This window comes from Kogia breviceps, chromosome 17 (assembly GCF_026419965.1).
Source record: "Kogia breviceps isolate mKogBre1 chromosome 17, mKogBre1 haplotype 1, whole genome shotgun sequence".
Taxonomy (NCBI): Eukaryota; Metazoa; Chordata; class Mammalia; order Artiodactyla; family Physeteridae; genus Kogia; species Kogia breviceps.
In genome coordinates this window covers 73,625,163-73,644,904 of record NC_081326.1, presented here as the reverse complement: position 1 = coordinate 73,644,904, position 19,742 = coordinate 73,625,163, and the positions used below count along the sequence as shown (strand labels likewise).

General features: G+C 49.4%; 1 protein-coding gene across 2 annotated transcripts in view; it reads left to right on the top strand.

Annotated features, from left to right (window-relative positions):
• Positions 1-19,742, top strand: part of COL22A1 (collagen type XXII alpha 1 chain) — a 247,900-nt gene that overhangs the window by 200,606 nt on the left and 27,552 nt on the right. For both annotated transcript variants that reach the window (XR_010837384.1, XM_067017097.1), the window contains exons 47-52: positions 1,077-1,130; positions 2,733-2,786; positions 5,745-5,798; positions 10,257-10,310; positions 14,886-14,939; positions 19,071-19,124. Coding sequence is in view for 1 of the 2 variants with exons in the window: in XM_067017097.1 (XP_066873198.1) it covers positions 1,077-1,130; positions 2,733-2,786; positions 5,745-5,798; positions 10,257-10,310; positions 14,886-14,939; positions 19,071-19,124 (324 nt within the window). In the remaining variant the exon portion in view is untranslated. The remainder of the gene's footprint in view (positions 1-1,076; positions 1,131-2,732; positions 2,787-5,744; positions 5,799-10,256; positions 10,311-14,885; positions 14,940-19,070; positions 19,125-19,742) is intronic.

The following is a 19,742-nucleotide window of genomic DNA, read 5'->3' as shown; positions in this document are numbered from 1 at the left end:
TCTGGACCTGGACCGTCGTTGATCGACCTGCCCCCTCGCATCCTTCACTTGCTGAGTGAATAAAGCGAGCAAAGAAGGGACGTGATCTTCTGCAAGATGCAAAGATAAGGGAGGACAGGCCTGGAAACCCAGCCAAGATTGACCAGTTGCCAACGACTTCTTTTACTGCATAATACATTCTTTTAAAGGAACTGAAATGTTTTTGCTTAATAACATTTTACTGGGATGTACTTGTTAACATACTAAACACAGGGCCAAAGAGGTGACAGTTAAGAGAGAGATTGGAACCTTTGAATGTTACTTTCAGGATTAGTTTGTAAAAGTATAGTTTTGGTAGGTCGCGTGCTGTGTCTTGATGGCCGTGATAATGGAGATGATGGAGACGTGAAGGATGAGGAGGCGGAGAATATGATGGAGGCGCCAGCGGTGAATGTTGTAGTGACGGTGGTGATGGCGGTTGAAATGAGGAGGGGATGGTGGTGGTGGTGGTGACGACGTCGTAACGACGGCCACAATGGGGACATTGATGATGGTGGAGAAGAGGATCATAGTGATGATTGTGATGGGAATGATGACAGCTGGTGTTTACTGAGAGCCGACACTGAACCCATCACTAGTCCACTGTGTAGATTTCAGTTCGTTTCATACTCACAACAACCCCGTGAGTCTACTGTTATCATTCTCATCTTAGAAGTAGGAAACAGAGAGTTGAAACAACTTGCCCAATGACACACAGTCAGTAAACGACAGAGCCAGGATTCACATACAAGACAGTAAAAAATAATTATTATATTTATTGCACTCTTCCTGTATCCTGAGCTCTGTGCTGAGTGTTTTCCATGTATTATTTGATTTTATTCTCCCCACATTTCATGAGGGGGGCAATCATTACTCTATTTTATAGATTAAAAAAGCTACAACTCAGAGTTTAAACGACCTGCTCAAGGTCCTACAGCACAAACTCGGTAAGACATTGAGGAAGAATGAGAGAACCAATGCATTGCAAAATTTCTCTCTTGCGGCGTAGCACTAGCAAAATTTTCAGTAATTTTCTTTTTCTTTCTTTTTCTCCTAAGGGAAACAAAGGAGAACGTGGTGCAGATGGTGAGATTGGACAGAAGGGTGATCAGGTAAAAACTTATTTTACAGTGAAACATTCACCCTGAAGAAACATCACAGTTTTTCCTATAGGTAACTTGCATTCCGCCGTTTCTGCAGTCATCTCTTGTCTCTTCTCTGCCTTTGGTAGGCTGTGTTGTAAACCATGTTTTCATGGGGGCCTCCACCTTGGTTCATCGTCACACACTCCCCTTCCCCAGTTATCCGAGGAGCCGGCCTTTTCTTTTCTTTAGAAACACGTACCTTAACATTCTGTGCTCGTTTACTTTTAGTGCTTCCTGCTCACTGAACTGGTAATCATCCATTACAAACTGCAGAACGCCCCCGTCTTTCTTCCTGCGCCCCCACCACTGCTATCGTATGACTCTCACTGTGTGAGCTAAAGTGCTTCGTAGACACCCCTTCTCTGCTCAGGGCCCATCCAGCCCTGCTGGCCCGCTGCTCCAAATGCACTGTAAGATTGTTCCCATGTGCATCTGAGCACCGTCTCCCATTCGTCTCCTATCCAGGGCTACCAGCTCGTCCTGCACTCTCAGGTCCTCGGCCTCTCACGGCCTTTAAGCCATTTAAACTGGCTATTCTGCTTGTGCCTTGCCGCTGTCACCCTTTTCCCTCTTTTCCTGTTTTCTCTCCCTCCGGCAGGGAGGGAGACTTCCTTCGAAGTCTTCTATCCGTCTCTCGGTGGGCACTCATCAGAACCCAGCTCCGTGCCGGGCCCTGAGATACGGGATGAGTGGTGGGCAAATCCCTAACCTCACAGGGCTTTTTCATTCAGTGACAGGGCGGGGCATGTGAGCAGAGAGTCCAGAGGTGGTGAGATTAGAGCTATACTAAAGGTCTGAAGGACATACTCAGCGAAAATTCCACTTGTATCTTGAAAGACAAAATTTGGAGGGATTATTCTTATGAGTTGTGAATAGCAGTGATCTCTGCACCGAATGTTACAGTTTGTGTTTTCCTGTGGAAGGGGGTGAAGGAGGAGGGCAGGGAGATCCTTTCTTTCATGGTGGTTTGTTTGGTTTGATAACATTTGCTGTACTAAGTAAGTGACGCAGTACGCTTTGCACCATAACCGGTTTTAGCTCGTTCTGTAGTACACACGGACTCCTCTCCACGCGGGGACGTGAATCTCTCTCTTAAAATAACTGTAACACTGTCATAGGTGCCATAATTCAGTGAATCTAGCTATTTCCATTGTGGGTATAAATTGTGTGTATATGTATTGATTTGTTTTTAAATTCTTATTATGGGATACTTCAGACGTACATCAGAATAAGAGCGTATAATAAAAATTACCTCCTTGTATTTATCACCTGGTCATAATATCTTCCAGCTGTTTGGCCACCTTGTTTTCATCTATATCCTTCTTCCTTCACATTATTTTGAAGCAAATCCAGTTACAGGATGGATTTGTTTTTGTAGATATTGTTAGATACTCCCTCACCACCTATATATATATATATATGTGTGTGTGTGTTCATATATGTATATATATATCCAGAATTTTTATCTGAGTTAGAAGATGGATTCTAGCTTGTTGTCTGAAATTCGGTAGTTGCACAAAGTGCAACTTTTGGGGAATCATTTAAAATAATTGCCTTGTGTTTTCGTAGGGTCATCCAGGAGTTCCAGGTTTCATGGGGCCCCCAGGGAACCCTGGGCCACCGGTAAGTAATTATTTCGAATCTCCTCCTCTTCTGGCCTTGTCATCTGTGCAGACTTCCATACTCCCTGGAGGTGGTATCACATGGACAGACCTCTTATTTTAAAGAGCAGGCTGACACCTGAAAGGGGTCTGGGGTGAAGTGAAAGTGCAGGTCGCGGCGGCGTCTGGGCTTGGCTGCGTTGAGGGACGGTGAGGTCAGAATGCTCTTGGGACAGGGCCACTGGCAGGGATGCACAGGCTCCACTTACTATGTTTCATCCAGCTCGGGTTGGGGGAAGCCTGGGATAAATTCCAAAGTTAGGCTCTTAAGTGAGAAATGTATCATGGAAGCAACTTTCCCTCTTCCGTAGGGAACTGTCCCAGGGTGAGAGGCTCAGGGAATCACAGAGTGTCTGTGCAAACCCAGACTTTCTTGGATTTACTGTAATTGATAACAGTAAAAATAACTGCAAGTTATTACTTTGTATTATTACTACATTCAACAGTTCATTCGTTGTCGTTCTGAGGCACTTGTTATCAGTCTAACCACAGCGACAGCCTTTAATGTCATCCCATTTATTCCCATTGACCCTCCGAACGAATGTTCTCCTTGCTCTTCCAGTAGCTGGGGTGCTAACATTGACTGATGCTCTTCTTGGCGAATTTACCTCCCTTTGGTCTAGGTTGCTTGTCTGTCTCCAGCTGATTTCGTGAGTTGATTCAGCATCACGCAGGTGTTTATGGAGCCTCCACTTCGTGCGGTGGCTTGGACTGTTCATTGCCTTTGGGAATGGATGCTGAGTCAGCTGCCCATTCGGGCTTAGGGGCCAGTCATGCAGAAGAAACTCAAGAGCAGGCAGCTAACGCTCCTGGTGAATCATGCATTGCTTTTTAAGTGTTCATGACGTTATATATAGATACCAAGGAGACAGTGCTCTTTACTTTCACAGTTTATTTTCTGGTGCTCTGTTGGCGTCCTTCTTCCGGTAAAACCCTTACCCTGTTCCCAACCTGCTAGCTTAGCTAGATTCCAGAGTCTAGGATGCCAAAAGCTTTTGGCAAAATTATGTACAATAATCCAAATTTGGAATAGACACGCAATTATTCTGTTAGATGTGTAGTTTCCCCCTGCAGCAGCCCAGATGCAGGGCAGCATGAACCTTAGGCTGTTTATCTCAATATTATCAACATCTTTTTATTTCGTGAACATTTACGGCGTCCTCACCTGGTGAAGGACGTGGAGACAAATCAGACTGCAGCTTGTCTGCAGGATTTGTCTTGCACGGAAAATAACACACACCTTCTACAACTGTGTCAGGTTTCCTTGAGGTCCAAGACCATGGTGTGGCCACTTCTGTATCCCTAAAACTTTGCCAGGACCTGGTATGACATAGGCACCCAATAAATGTATGCAAAAGGACTAAATAAAGACTGCTGGAAAGGTGTCAGTAAAGTACTGTGAGACCTTCCCTATTTGATATCCCGTGCTTAGTTATTACGTGCAGTGCTCCCGGTCTTGGGTTGGCCAACAGACACGCACAGAAGAAGATCACTGTCGTCAGACTTCTGATAACAGAGTGCCCTTTATGGAGATCTCTTAGTATGTACCTGGTGCTGGCTGGCTAACTCTTTATATGTATCACCTTACTCAGTTCTCTCAACAACTCAAGTTAAGTCAGTGCTTTTTTTTTTTTTTTTTTTGCGGTACGCGGGCCTCTCACCGCTGTGGCCTCTCCCGTCGCGGAGCACAGGCTCCGGACGCGCAGGCTCAGCGGCCATGGCTCATGGGCCCAGCCGCTCCGCGGCATGTGGGATCCTCGCGGACCGGGGCACGAACCCGTGTCCCCTGCATCGGCAGGCGGACTCTCAACCACTGCGCCACCAAGGAAGCCCTGTCTTTTTCTTTTTTTCCCCTTTTTCTCCATTTTACAAAGCAACTGAGAAGCAGAGAGGTAAAGTAACTTCCCATACAGCTAGTCAGTGGGGACCCGGGACATGGACCCAGGAACTCTGGCTCCGAGAGGGTGCACTCCTAACTGGTACCCTCACTGCTGTGCTGAGCACATCGTAAACATTGCCTCATTTAGTCCTCACCTCCCCATGGCATGGGCAGTATCACTTTCTGCCTTCTGTGCGTAAAGAAACTGAAGCATCAAAGCCAGTAAGAAGCAATGCATCGATTAGTCTAAGGAACCTCTGCATTTATCACCCAGCCAGCCCAGCTCCTAATGCATTCATTTATTCAAGAACTATTGAGCGTCTACTATCTCCAAGGCACTGTTTTAGTTCCCAGTAAACAAGGTGAAAAACACGAAGGTGTCAGATGGACGCAAAGGCTGGAGAAAACTAGAAGCAGAAAAGGGGTGGCGAGGAGCTCTGGCAGGCAGGAAACGTCTCACTGGGAAGCTGATACCTGAGCCAAGGCGTGGAGGAGGGCAGGCCATGAGCTCCGACACATGGGGGTTTTGACTGCAGGAACAGCACGTGCAGTAACCCCAGGGCAGAAGCCTGTCCAGGGCTCACCCTGCACCACTTACCTGTGTACAACTCCCCTTCCCTTTATCCATCTCTGCATCTCTTCCTCCTTGGATTGTCGATACGGGCAGCTGCCTTCCTTAGCTCTCTGGCAGATAAATCCAGTTGTTTATTTCTTGTCTTCTGTCCTGAAATGCTCCCTGATGTTAGCTGAAACCGTCCACTCTGAAGTGAGACCATTTACTCTCATCTTACGGATGATTAGCTGGTGAATGCGTTGGCCTCTCCTGAAATGCAGCTGCCGTCCTCCCGACATCTCTATATTCCCAGAGGCTATCCCGGCCTGATGGGGAAGGCAGAAGCACCCCTGAAACACTTACAGTTCAGGCAGCTGGGAAGGGGCACAGGATCTGAGGTCTGTGCGTTGCCTCGTGCACAAAGAGGAGGTGCTGCCGATCTCTGTTCAGATACACAGCAAACTGGCTTTCTGCTTTGCCACCCTCAGGGAACAGATGGAATTGCCGGAGCTGCGGGGCCGCCAGGAATCCAAGGATCCCCAGTAAGTCCCTCATTGGAGAGGATGTGCCTTCAGTTTGTGTTTGGACCTTCCCAGAACCCCAAGTGTTTGCCAGCCCTGCCCTGGTCCTCCTTAACTCCTGTGGCTCCCATTCCAAAGGTCTGTTCACTGCTGGTCGACCGCAGGAGGAACTGCTTTATGTTAGAACCCCGGTTACCTCACCTCTAAATTCAAGGTTTGGATGAAAGGACCTGGCAATCTGTGATTCCAGAATTCAGCTTACAACCAGTTCAAACGGGTTCAAGGCTTAGCCCCATCTCTCTATTCCTTTTCGGTGTGGTTTCTATTTGGAAGAGGCACAGGGCAGGAGAAAGCCTTGGAGCTGCCCCGTCCTGAGCCTGTGGTATGAGCCAGGTGGTATGTCAGGCAGGCAGGAGGTAGCTACTGTTATCCAGTTGTTCAAAAAGCAGAGTAAAATTAAGAAAGCGGAAGTCACAGGTCAAGGTCCTAACACTACACAGGTGGAGGTAGTTGGAATCCAAGACTTTTGTCGCAAACACCAGCATGATATGCACTGCATGACGCTGCGGGACCGTTCTTGGTTTCAACACCGTAAAGCAAAGGTGAACCTCAGTTTAGCAGGCACTGCGGCTCCTCACTACATGCATATTCACTTAAAGGAATTTACGGTCCCTTGATATCCCTTACCTCATCTGACTGCCCCATCAGTAGGAATCATTGCCTCCATTTCATAAATAAGGAAAGTGGGCATAAGAGATGTAAAACTACCAGTTCAGGGTCACATGGTGAGGAAATGTCAGAGCTGGGTGCAGACCCCACTCTACAGAAATCTCAGTGTCATGTTCCAGGTAGGGCTATTGCTAGCGAGCAGGTCAACCCTGCCCCGGCACCTCTGGACTCTGGTGCCAGGAGCCCTTCCTCCTCAGGTGAGGAAGACAGAGCCCAGTGGGGCGACGTCACTCCTCCGAGGTCATATAGGAAATGAACATCCAAGTTGGGAGTTAAAGTCAGTTTGAAACTCCCCATTTCAGCCTTCTTTCTATTACTGCCCGGCGACCCACTGTGTGGGATGTTCGGGTTAGGGGCAGGAGCGACGTCGACATTGAAAAATAAGAGCCACGTGGCTCTTTTCACGATCATCACCGAGCTAATCCTTTTGAAGCAGCCCACTGAGAAGTCCCAGGATGAATAAAATATGAACCATACTGCAGGCAGCTTTTTATTGATTCTCAGAAAGAAAAAGATTTCTCCCATAGGAACTAATGGACCATTTGCCTGAGGAGAATAAGATGTGGGTACCAGATGTAAATCCTAGGAATTAAACTACATTCAATGGGATATTGCTTCTGTCCCAGCAAGTTATACCTGGGCTTGAAGTTGCCTGTGGTCTTGGTATTTCCACACAAACATCAAACCAGAAAACAGCTGAAGTTTTCTTAGCACAAATAATGAGTATTGGTGGTTAAAAAACAGAAATAAAGAAAGTTAAATAGGGAATAGTTAAAAATATATACACACACACAGAGAAATCTAAAACATTTCTATTGCATTTGAGTTAAAACATATAAACCATTTGCAAGTCTTTTTGACATGGGAAGAGGGCTCTCATCCTTATTTCTGTTCCCCTGAATAGAGTCTCTTGTCATTATATTGTAGAAAGAACATCCACCCATTTACTATTTGTTGCCTTTTTAAAAAGTGGTTTGAGGGACTTCCCTGTTAAGAATCCGCCTGCCAGTGCAGGGGACACGGGTTCGAGCCCTGGTCCGGGAAGATCCCACATGCCGCGGAGCAGCTAAGCCCATGCGCCACAACTACTGAGCCTGCGCTCTAGACCCCGCAAGCCACAACTACTGAGCCCGCGTGCTACAACTACTGAAGCCCGCGTGCTGCAACTACTGAAGCCCGCGCGCCTAGAGCCCATGCTCCGCAACAAAGAGAAGCCACCGCAATGAGAAGCCCGTGCACTGCAACGAAGAGTAGCCCCCGCTCACCACAACTAGAGAAAGCCTGCACACAGCAACAAAGACCCAATGCAGCCAAAAATAAATAAATAAAAAATAAATAAATTTATTTGTTTAAAAAGTGGTTTGGGTGTATAACAACACCTGTGAAGCAGTTTGAATGTAAGATCCTAGTTTGTTAGGATTTTTTGCAAATCTTTTATAGCTATCTTGTGGTACAGCTATCAGCTATCTATTTAGACAGTGAATGTCTCATCTTTATCAAATATTTTCAACATCTGAATTTGCGTATAAAGATCATTCTTTTTCTTTTTCCACGTGAATATCGTTGGGTAGCCTAATGAACAATTAAATTGTGTAATTTGCATAGCAAGCAACAAGTGGTGAAAACAGGCTTGGAGACAACCGTACTGGTTCCTCACGGAGCCTTCAACTCACCTGATTGGAGCAGAAAGACCCTAAATAGTAGACATTTTAGTCTTGCGGGCCATACGGTCTCTGTCACACATCCTCAACTCTGCCACAGCCAGGCGAGATCAGCCGCAGACAGTATGTAAACTAGCAGTGAGACTGCGTTCGGAGGAGACTTGATTTGCAGCTTAACAAGCAGAGGGCGGGAGCTTGCTGACTCCTGTCCTAGATCACTAGTGCTTTCATAGCAGGGTCTTGGGAATAATAAGCGTCCAAGAAGGGATCCAGGAAGCTCTGTTATCAATGTGTAAAATACCTCCCTAGGGTGAATGTTTAGCCCAAGTTGACCAAAAATCCCACTTTATTTGTTAATGTTTGTAGGTGTCGTGATATGGGGAGGGGGTGAATGGGGTTTTTTTTGTTTTACTGTTATTATTTTGCATTGGTGTAAGTGGCAGTATGTCTAGACAGTCTCAAATATCATGCAACATAAGTTTACAGAGATGCAGGTCATGCCAAATTGGTATCAATGCAAATGCGTTAAACATAGCATTTCATTTTTTAAGAGCTAAGAGTAACCTCGAACATGAATAGGTAGAGTGTAGATACTTTTTCTTTTTGAGTGTAGATACTTTTGAGAATAGGTTTTAACAAACCAGTGGTGAACCTGAAACATTGTTCATTCTTCACTAGTTCCTGAAGGTCTATGAAAAAAATTCTCAATATCTTTTTTAAAAAATAAATTTATTTATTTATTTTATTTTTGGCTGTGTTGGGTCTTCGTTGCTGCACGCAGGCTTTCTCTAGTTGCGGGGAGCAGGGGCTACTCTTCGTTGCAGAGTGTGAGCTTCTCAGTATGGTGGCTTCTCTTGTTGTGGAGCACGGGCTCTAGGCACGCGGGATCAGTAGTTGTGGCTCGCGGGCTCTAGAGCGCAGGCTCAGTAGTTGTGGCGCACGGGCTTAGTTGCTCCTCGGCATGTGGGATCTTCCCGGACCAGGGCTCGAACCCATGTCCCCTGCATTGGCAGGCAGATTCTTAACCACTGCGCTACCAGGGAAGTCCCTCAGTATCTTAATGATGTGACACATCTTTCAGTTTCTTCAGATTTGGAAATGAAAGTCAGTTATTGAGTTTTTATTGAGTTTTAACTAGTACTTACTAAAGGAAGTGTGCTTTGGTCCCCTCATTGAACACTTTACATGACAGTGTATTAAATCTCTATGAACCTGAAATAAATCAAAATATTTTTGCGTTTCTTCCAAGGGGATAACATCACAACCTTTAAGAATATTTCATTTCGCGTGGAATGTGGATTAGAGTTTAAGCCAGACATCAGTGTTTTATGGCAAAAGAAACACTAGCAGGAAATTATAAAGTCATCAGGACTTTCAAAATACTCGTGGTAGAGATGCGGGATGATATAAATATGCACATTAGAATAAAAATGATAACACTGATTACCTCATCTGATTTAGAAACTCTAGTTGACAGTGATGTGTATTCTTGCTGAGTAAAGTGAGAAAGGAAGTATTAATGCACCTTGGTAAACACAACCTTTCAAGGTCTGTGTCATGGGGGAAAGGGATACTAAAAGCAAGCACTGATGGTAAAGCGTTGGGGAACCCCTGGATAGGACGGTGGCAGTAACAAAACCATCTGTTACCTGTGCCCCTGGTCAGCTGGTCAGTTCTTTACTTGTCTTGAGTGCTGTATGCAGAAGCCCTGCAGGTGCTATGGTCTGTGCCGTGAGGCGGTCTGGGGATAAAGTGCAGAGTTGGATCTGGACCCAGGTCTTGTGGACCCCGAAACTTCTTTGCAGTACGCCTTCCAAGCACTAATTCCCCGAGTCTGTGCAATAAGGACAAAATGAGTTCCGGTCTGCACACCAACCTGCATGATTGTGCTGTGTCCAGGGCCCCTCCCTGCCCGGCAGGGAAGCAGCACCTGGAAAGGAACCAGGTGGGTGAGGCAGATGCAGAAGCAGCCATTGCTCCTCCCTAGAGACTCCTTCCAGCCCACGAAGGCAATTCTGGGTGAGATCATTTACCTCCAGAAAAGCCAATCCGAGAAATTTAATGGTGTTCCATGTCTTGGATCTTTTAGGGGAAAGACGGTCCTCCTGGCCCCCAAGGCCCATCTGGATTACCCGGAATCCCAGTAAGTGGCATTTTTTTAAAAAATCTAGTTTCTTTACTACAAAAATAAGCAAAGAAAACTATATTCCACCATTGTTGACAAAGCATGTTTACTAGGGAAATTTTCGGCATTATAGAAAATGAGAAGAAAAATAATACTAACCAAAGCCAATTTTAGTCTCATTCTTCCTTTATGTATTTGTGGTTGTTTACTTATGTAAATAAAATTTTCATCTCTTTCTCTCTCCACACACACACACATCAATCAGCAGACACATACATACATAACTGTGATCATTGTGATACTATAAACGTTTTCTGTTTTCCACACTGGTATTAAATGCTCATAAATTTTACATACATTCTACCCAATAAATGTACCATAATATATGTGATTATTCTTCTATTGCCTCATAAGTCTTATAACTGTTTTAAAAATCTACAATAGGTTATTTTACATTAGGTTATTATTTTACATTAGATTATTAGTTTATTTCTATAGGATGGTGCCCAAAAGTGGAGTCTGCTGGTCAGAGCACAGTAATATCTTAGGTTCTTGATGCATATACGGCAAAATTACTTTCCACAAATGTTGTTCCGGGCTTTTCAACTTAATATACTTCTCAATAGGGTCAGACTCTCCAGTATGTTAGTAATCAGGCTGGTCCAGAGAGGCCATGTGCTGCCTTCTTCATTGAGAATAGATCCTTGTGTGGCTCCTCGTCTGGCGTGCGCCTGCAGCTGGGACCTCTCCTGGACACAGCCCCACCCCTGCCCTCCACAGGGCATCCTTTTGCTATAGCCATACTGGCTTCCTTTTGTTCCTACAACACTCTGCACCCCCTCCTCTCTAGGCCACAGGGCCTTTGCACATGCCTTTCTGTCCACCCAGAATGCCCTCTTGTCACCTCTTTCACTGTTTGATGCCTTTGATCTTTTCCAGCTCATCCCAGGCATCACTTCCTAGAAGTTTCCTCTGCCCCCCAGGCTAGGATAGGCTCTCTTAGTCTCTTTTCCCTTTCTTCCTAAGTGCCTGTCTCAGCTGGCAGTCACATGTTTATTTGTGTAATGGTTTGATCGGTAACCACCTCCACCATTATTCACTAATTGATTTGCTCATTCAGCACACACTGATTAGGCACCTATTGGGTGCTGGATCTGGGGACCTAACAGAAGAATGCCTGGTAATCATGGGGTTATGTTCTGGGTTGTGGTTTCTGTGGGACCAGACTTTTGTTCCCCACACGTGGTGGGCACACGGCAAATATTACTTAAATAAATATGTGGATGCATGAATTGTTTTCCTAGAGCCCTTCCTCCCTGAGTGCCTGATAAGTGCTACTGTTGGTCGAGCAGGCATTTCCGGGGCATCACCAGTAGCCGTCGCTGCAGCCGCACAACCCCGGAGGTTAAGTAACCTGTCCAGGGTGCACAGATCTTAAAAGACAGGCTGGGATGTGAAACCCCGGTTGGTATAAACTGCAACGCTGCAGCCTAGTGTGTCATAGCAGCTAGTAAATACTTGATTTAATTCCAGGAATAATAAAGCTAAGGAGAGAAAATTCCAGTTTGAATTTCCTGCCAAACCCTTATGATCAAAGTCCTAGGGTGCTGGAGAAGAGAGAAATGACCTGAGATACGAGTTCGCGATTTTCTTAGTAGTATCCCTCCTCTCTCCCACCTTCCCTCTTTCCTCGCTTCTCTCCCTCCAGTGCAAACCCCATCTGCTCCGTTATCCTCAGAGGAAAGCCGAGACATTGACCTCCCTGGCACCTCATGACCTCACCCTGTTTTCCCCTCTGTCTCTTTCTCAGCCCTGTCCCTGTACACGCCAGCCTTGCTCCACACCCCTTCCCCCCCAGCCACTCTAAACCGCTTTGCCTTCCTCCAAGCCACCCCTCCGTAGAAAACTCTTCCTCTCCCTCTGCCTGGGCTATAGGAATCGTCATAGCTTTCATGCACACTGTGCTGTAACCACAGGGCGGGCTCGGTGTAGAGAGCTTTCCACGTGGGAACGTGCACAGCCCTCACCACACCCCACTCCCCTGTTCATCCCGAGGAGGTCTCGGCTAGACATCATCTTCTCCAGGGAGATGCCCTTGAACCTCCCCAGGGGGGTTAGGTGGGAATCAGAGCTGTGCTCTAAGAGCACTTCCTTCAAAACCCCTTGCAGCACTTGGGATTTACAGTCATAAATACCTGTTGGTTTTCTGTCCACCTCCACCCACCTCCTCCCCCATCACAGAGGCAAGTAGGTGTTTCCTGAACCTGGGCTGAGTGCAGGACAGGAGGAATGAGTGATCCATGAATGACCACCACGCTCCTGACCTATGTATGCCGGCATCTGAGGAACCGGATGTAGCCACCCAGCACCGAGTGGTTTTTCTGGGGCAGGGGAAGGGTCTCATGGAGAAGCCAAACAAAAAAAGAAGAAACCGTTGACACAGAGCGTGATGCACCGTGTGATGGATAAATGGGAAAGCCAGGCCTGGAGGGTGCCTGGGGTAGCTGACACTCAGATGAGTATTCGAGGTCAAGCTCTCCGGGCAGAGGAAGTTGAGTGCGGTCACAAAGAAGGTATTTCAGGTAGAAGGAGCAACCTGCAAAAAGCCATGGGTCGGGCTTCCCCGGTGGCGCAGTGGTTGAGAGTCCGCCTGCCGATGCAGGGGACGCGGGTTCGTGCCCCGGTCCGGGAGGATCCCACAAGCCGCGGAGCGGCTGGGCCCGTGAGCCATGCCCGCTGAGGCTGCACGTCCGGAGCCTGTGCTCCGCAACGGGAGAGGCCACAGCAGTGAGAGGCCCGCATACCGCAAAAAAAAAAAAAAAAAGACATGAGTCTATTTACTTGCGCTGACCGACTGTTAAGACATGTTAAAATGTGAAGTGGCTTCCGTGTCTGGTAGGGGCTGTGAGGGATACAGTGTAACCTTTCACTGACCCTCTCTGAGCACCGACGTTTGACTTTCATGAAATAAAATGATAAAGCTTGCCGTTATTAAGGGCCAGCTCTGCGCCGTGCACTGCAAGAAAGGCCCTTCCTATATGCCTTCGAGCTCCTCTCCCTGCGGTGTAAGTGTGGACACCCCCTTTAATGTAGTCAAGGTGAAGCAACGAGGCTCTGAGAGGTTCAGGGCCGCTCAGCAGCTCAGTCAGCAAGGGCAGCCTTCATCGCTTGGAGGCCACATGTCCTCCCCAGGTGACTGAGGCGGGCCACCCTCAGCCCGCCGCCGCGTGGTCTGAAGTGGCGTTGCTGCTGCTTCCCAGAGCCCGGCGCCTGCCCCAGGGGTCCCCTGGGGTCTCCTGCCAGCCTCCGGCCTCGGCTGCTCTCCTTGCTGTGCGGGTCTCACCTGGGTACGTTGGCTTTCTCTTCTCTGCGTGGCTCTCCTGACCCTCCCCGCGCCGCTCCGTGCACGGGAGAAGCGGTTTCTGGAGCCAGACTCTTAATTGCAAAGAGGATCAGTTCTGCGGGGCCTCCGAGTCAGCCAAGCCGGCGTACCCGGCGCTACCACGGTCATGCCGGGAGCGGGGGCTTCACGAGTTACGGGTGCACGTGGAGCATCGGCTAGCGGCCCGGGTGGTCGGTAAACTTAGATTACTGCCCTCGGCGCTTCCTGCCAGCGCCCGGGCGCCGACGGCAAAGGCGCCGACGGCAAAGGCGCTGACGAGGAGCGATGCACGGTCTCGTGCGCGCCGGCCGCAGCGACAACAGCTGCGTTGCCGGCGCCATTTACCGATGGCCTGGTTTGCTAAACGTTGCCGGTGGTGGCGTTGATTCTGAGCCCCCTCGTGACTCTGCCAGACAGGTCTGTCCTCCGTGTCTAGGGGAGGGGCCGCTGCGAGCGGAGAATGTCAATAACAAACCCAAGATCGTAGGCATAGTTGGTGCAAGTGGTATTCAAACCTCACCCGGTGTGACTCAGGTCCCCCTCCGCCTTGCGGCCTGTTGCTTTCTTTCCCCGGAACCCGCCCAGCCCAGGTGGCCCAGGGTTGGAACCTGAGTCTGTGTGACGCCGTAATCGTTGTCCTGATCTGCAGAGATGCCTGAAGAAGAATGGTCTCTCAGATTAAACGTGAGGCTTATAGTGTCCTACTGAGAGCAGGAGGTGGGCTGGTAGGAGGTGGGGAGCAGGTGGGGGGTTGCAGCTTGATTTCATGGACAGAAACGTGACATGTTCGTGCGTGACATGGCCCTGGCGGTCATTCACCTCGCCCCGCTTGTGTTCCGGGAGCCAGGTGCTCTGCTGCAGGCCCCTCGGGGTCCTTGTCACCTTCCTCAGAAGCCGCCTCCTCGCCACGGTCAACCCAGGAGGCTCAGAGATGAGCCCGTGTTGTCCTGAGTTTGACTTCGTGAAGCTGTCCAGCGGGGGCTTCTTTCGATCTATAGCAATAATAATGCAATCTATTGCTTTTGCACTGTGTGCCAGGCACTGCCAACCGGAGAGCCAAGCCAGAAGCGTGGTGTTGGGGGAGAAACCGTGAAAAAGGAAGCCAGTTCTGCCTGTTTGTGAATGTAGCTGTGCACCAGGCAAAAAGGCGTCTGTCCTTCCCTCCCTCTTAGCGTCTTCATCCAGATAACCAACTTGAGTTTATCTTGCAGGGAGAAGAAGGCAAAGGAGGCAGAGATGGAAAACCAGGACCCCCTGGAGAGCCGGTAAGGGACTCTGAGGTTCTTACCATTTACACGCCAGATCAGCCAGTTCTCAGAAGCAGCCACTCTGTGTCCAGAGCTACTATGAACCGGGCACAGTGAGAGTTATTTGTTGTGCAGTTCTTCATTGACTTCGCCTGGGAGCCCTGCAAGGTAAACACCGCTGTCCCCATTTTACAGCTGAAGAAACGGAGTCTCGGGGAGTGAACTCTATCCCGGGGCTCCTGTTCCTCCCTTTCTGCTTTTTTTTTAAACTGCCTCTGCAGCCTCCATCCTATTGATGTGGAAGGTGAGCACTGGCTGGAGTAGAAACCTGACATCCGAAAAGCCTGTTAAACCCCTGAAAGCCCGGGTTTCACCTGCCATCTCTAGGGGATGTGAGTTTGTCCTTTCGTCGACATTGGCGTAGAGTTTTGTGGGTTTTTTTTCTTTTCCTTTAATGTCAGCTGCCGGGCCACACAGTGAGATGGACTGTGTCTGTCTCTGTGGCCCCAGCAGCCGTTGGCTGGAAGCGTGCAGTGATTCCTTCAGACCCGCCTCCGTGACCTCGGAGTTGTCCCTCCTCAGGACGGTCAGCCCCTCTTGCGTGTGGATCTGGGCTCAGTGATGATGCTGAAGCTTCATTTCCTAGCAGCAGTTTTGTCTTCACAAACCCCTGCCACGGCCTCAACACCGGGCGGAAGATGGCAGGTGGCCCCTGGGGCTTAGAGACCTGGTTCTCTGACGCCCACCCGCAGGAGACAGCTAAGGATGGGGTGCACCTCTGTGCAGAAGACGGAGGATGTTTCTAGATACTGACATGGGACTTCTCCACGATCCATTGTTGAGTAGAAAAGCAAGGGCACAGGGCAGCGTGGGTAGCCTGCCCTATTTTGTATGAAAATGGGTCTGTGTACGGTCATCTAGGATTTACATAAAGGGACTCTGGGAGGCCCCAGGAACACCAAGAGAAGTAGTTTCCGTCCATGGCGGGAAGTGAGGACGGGCGATTCTGGGCACAAGGGACATGGGGGCAGGACGTCAGCTTTTGGTCCGTAGTATGTTATTTTATTATCTTTTAAATTTTTGGAGCCATGTGTGCAGTGCTTGTTGATAAAATTAAATTAAAATATTTTATGCCAAAATTACAACCACAACCAGAAGAAGAAACTGGCTTCGGATGCAGGCTTCACTCCCTACAGGCTTTGAGACCTGGCTTGAGTCAAAGAGCATCTCCCGGCTTCAGTTTCATTTCAAATAGAATGAGAATACTAGTAGCAACTTGCTGGAGTTGCTGGAGAATCAGATGTGGTGAGAAATGGGTTAAAGGCATCAGGCTTCTCTAACTGTTAATTAATTTAGTAAGTTACTTTTCCAGCTGCTCTACTTTTAACTCCTGGTGAGGGTAGAACCTCAGGGCCTTGAGAACCAGTAAGTGGAATTACGTAACAGTCTCCACAGCAAGGCTTGTGCTCCATTTAATTTGTGCGGCCGTAACTATTATGACTCATTCTGTGTCTTATGCAACCTGCCAGGAGTACCTTCTTTATCACTTTTCACTGTTTGCCAGATGCTGAGACCAGGACTCACTGCTGGGGGGAAAGTAAGAGCTTAGGGCAGCGAGCAGAGTAAACAGCTCATCTGAGCTGCTGAAGGCTGACGTCCAGCAGCGCAGCCCTGGTGGGCAAGCGGCAGTTAGCCAGGCTGAGGACGTGGCAAGGGAGCGAGAAGGACAGGTATCGTCACCGTGGCTGACAGCCGTTGTATGCACACCGAGGGGGTACTGAGCGCCTCATTACTTTTCCCAGTGTAAGCCCCAGGAAACCCCTGTGGGGTGTGGGTATCATTATTGGCCCAGATGAGGAAACTAAGGCACAGAGCGGTTAGACAGGCTGGCAGAGGTCACACCGCTGGTAAATGAAGCATCCAGGACCCGCACCCTGAAGGCTGACCCCAGAGCTCAGTCAACGCAGAGCAGGCAGTCGGCTGTTTTGCAGAAAGTGTGTTACCCTGAAAGGCTGTCACTGACGGTACAGGATACCTGAGGCCATTGGTCTTTGCTCAGTCTGGTTGTGGAATGCCTTTTCCAGATAGGCCTGTGCCAGGCGCTGGGTGGGGACGGATGGAAGGCCGCGTCTGCCCTGGGTAAGCAGTGGCTAAGTCAGTGCGTGGAAGCCAAGGCCGCTTCTGCTGGAAGCAGAGGGGGCTCGGCCGCTCTCCCCAGCACGTGGTCCAGAGCTCACCTGCCAGCTCGTTCCGGGGTCTCAGCGTGTGGGCATCCTGACCTTCATCACTCTGAGCTGCTTGGGAGGAGATGGGCAGAGGAGTGCGGGCACCAGAGGTGCCCTGAGAGCAGACCTGGAGACCAGGATGGGGGCAGGTGGGGTATTTGGAGGAGAGCCCAGGAGCACGGACAGAGTGAGGAGGTGGAACGAGGAAAGAAGGAAAGCTGCCGGCAGGCCAGGGGGCAGACGTTCCAGTGGGCACCTCGGGTCCAGTCCCCCGGAGACCAGCTGAGAATGTGAGAGGAGCACGCCAGGCCTCCCCGGTCCCACCCCTGCCGGGGAGCAGGAGGCGGGGGTATTCTTCATCAACTTCAGCCTTTCTGTCTGGTGGTTGCTTGTTGGGGCGTGAACTCCCACGCACTCGGGCCTTCAGCACCTCGGAGTCAAGTGCCCCAAAAGGCTGTTCTGGGCACGGCCTTCTGCCTGAGCGGGGGCGGTGGCTGGGAAATAGCAGCACTGGCTACTGGTAGTGGGTTGTTAGTTTCCACTTTGACTTATTCCTTTAAGTCCCTCTACATTGGGGACATGGATGGACAGACAGCAGACAGATAGATGACGGATGCGTGGATAGATACACAGCTATAGATGGGTAGATATGCAGCTTTTAGAGTTGCCTGTTTCGTCATTTTTAATAGGAGGCATTTGAATATTAGTTACAGTGTCGGGTGAAGTACAGAGGCTCTGGAGCCAAAACACCTGCATCAGAACCCCGGCTGTGTGACCTTGAGCAGGTCGCTTAACCTCTCTGTGCCTTGAAGTTTTGCCTGGGGCAGAACCAAAGTGCCTCCCTCATGGGTCATAGTGTGGACTTGACACTGTTGTGTGAAGCGCGTGGCGAACGGCAAAGCCTCAGCAGTGACTGGTTCTTGTCCTTTGTCCGCTGGCACCTTGGGCCGACGACGGCTGTCCCACTTGACTGCGGGGCAGGACCCGGGCTCCATCACAAAGACCTACGTCAGGGAGGCTGTCCTGAATTTACAACTGAGAAACAGATCCAGGGAAGGGTAATGACCCCCAAGATCACACGGCTAGACTTAGACGAGCTGGGACAGAAGAAGAAACAAACTCGCAAGTCAGAGCTTGGTGCCCCGTCCTCCTTCCCCTGTAATTTTCACTCTGAATCCACGGATGCTCTTCTCCCTCTGCCATGCCCCACCGTGGACGCTTTCTGGCCCTCCAGGTTTATAAGCTGTGAAAAGGAAGGGGGGCTTGCAGGAGTAGGCCCTCCTGTTACCATGGAGGCGGGGCCCGCATGCTGCCCATTTCCCCGTCAAGCACACCGCCCCTTCACCCACTCTCCCTGCTCACGCCACGCCCCCCCACACACCTCTCACCACTTTATCTGGACTTCAGCGGTAAACTGCAGGCCCCCTGTCGGCAGGCTCTGCTGCCAGGCTGAGGAGACCCTCCTTCCGGGTGTTGCCGGGGTCCAGTCTGCCTTTGCTGTTCGTTAACTCAATGAAACCATAACTCCTTTGATCGCCAGGTCCCCATTTGTACCATGCAGTGGTTACTAGCTGCCTCGGGGTGGTTTTGTGAGCACGTTTAAAGCGGTTTCTAACTTGGGCGTCTGCAGAATTTCTCATCCAGACCAGACCCCTTCCAAGGATAAGAAACGGCACTGTGAATGGGTGTTTCAAAGATGAACCCTGTGTAACCAGCGCCGTCCCAGGAAAACCAAGAGCATAGTAGGCAGGGCTACACGGTGCAGATTTCTACGGACTAAAATGGACCGCAGAACCAGAGGGTAGGGTTGGCAGGGGGCAGAGACTGGCTGGTGGAAATATGATGCTGTGAAGCTCCGGCAGCTGAGACTGGGAAGACCCTGCAAGTGTTGTCCTCAAGTTCTTCTTTTCTTCTTTATCCTCAGGGCAAAACAGGAGAGCCAGGTCTGCCAGGACCAGAGGGTGCCCGCGGTCCCCCTGTAAGTGCTCTGTGTGTGTGTGTATGTGTGTGTTGTCCACAGCAGAATAAAGCCATCAGTCACTTGGCTGTGACACCGTGGGTAGGGGAGACTGCCTGGCCATGGATTCCAGAAGTACCTCTCTTCCAAGACCTTGGTACTTCTGTGCGGTAAATCCAGCCCTTTCACATGCCATTGCTGTAAAATTTATTTTCAAACTTGCACCCATTGTTACTTGTTGTTCTAAGTTTTCTTTGTTCTTATCCTATTTATTATAATTTTAATGGACTTCCTCTGGATGATAGAACCTAAAAATGAGTCTCAATTTTAATTCTGAACCCTTTTCACAGCTAAAGGGTTTTTCCCCAATTATAACAGTAACTCATTCTCATTGCATAACAATAACAAAAGATGATGGTAGTAAAAAGAGAAAGAGTAAGAAAAGTAATGTTATAGAGAAGAAAATAGAGTTACTGGGCTTCCCTGGTGGCGCAGTGGTTGAGAATCCGCCTGCCGATGCAGGGGATACGGGTTCGTGCCCCGGTCCGGGAAGATCCCACGTGCCGCGGAGCGGCTGGGCCCGTGAGCCATGGCCGCTGAGCCTGCGCATCCGGAGCCTGTGCCCCGCAATGGGAGAGG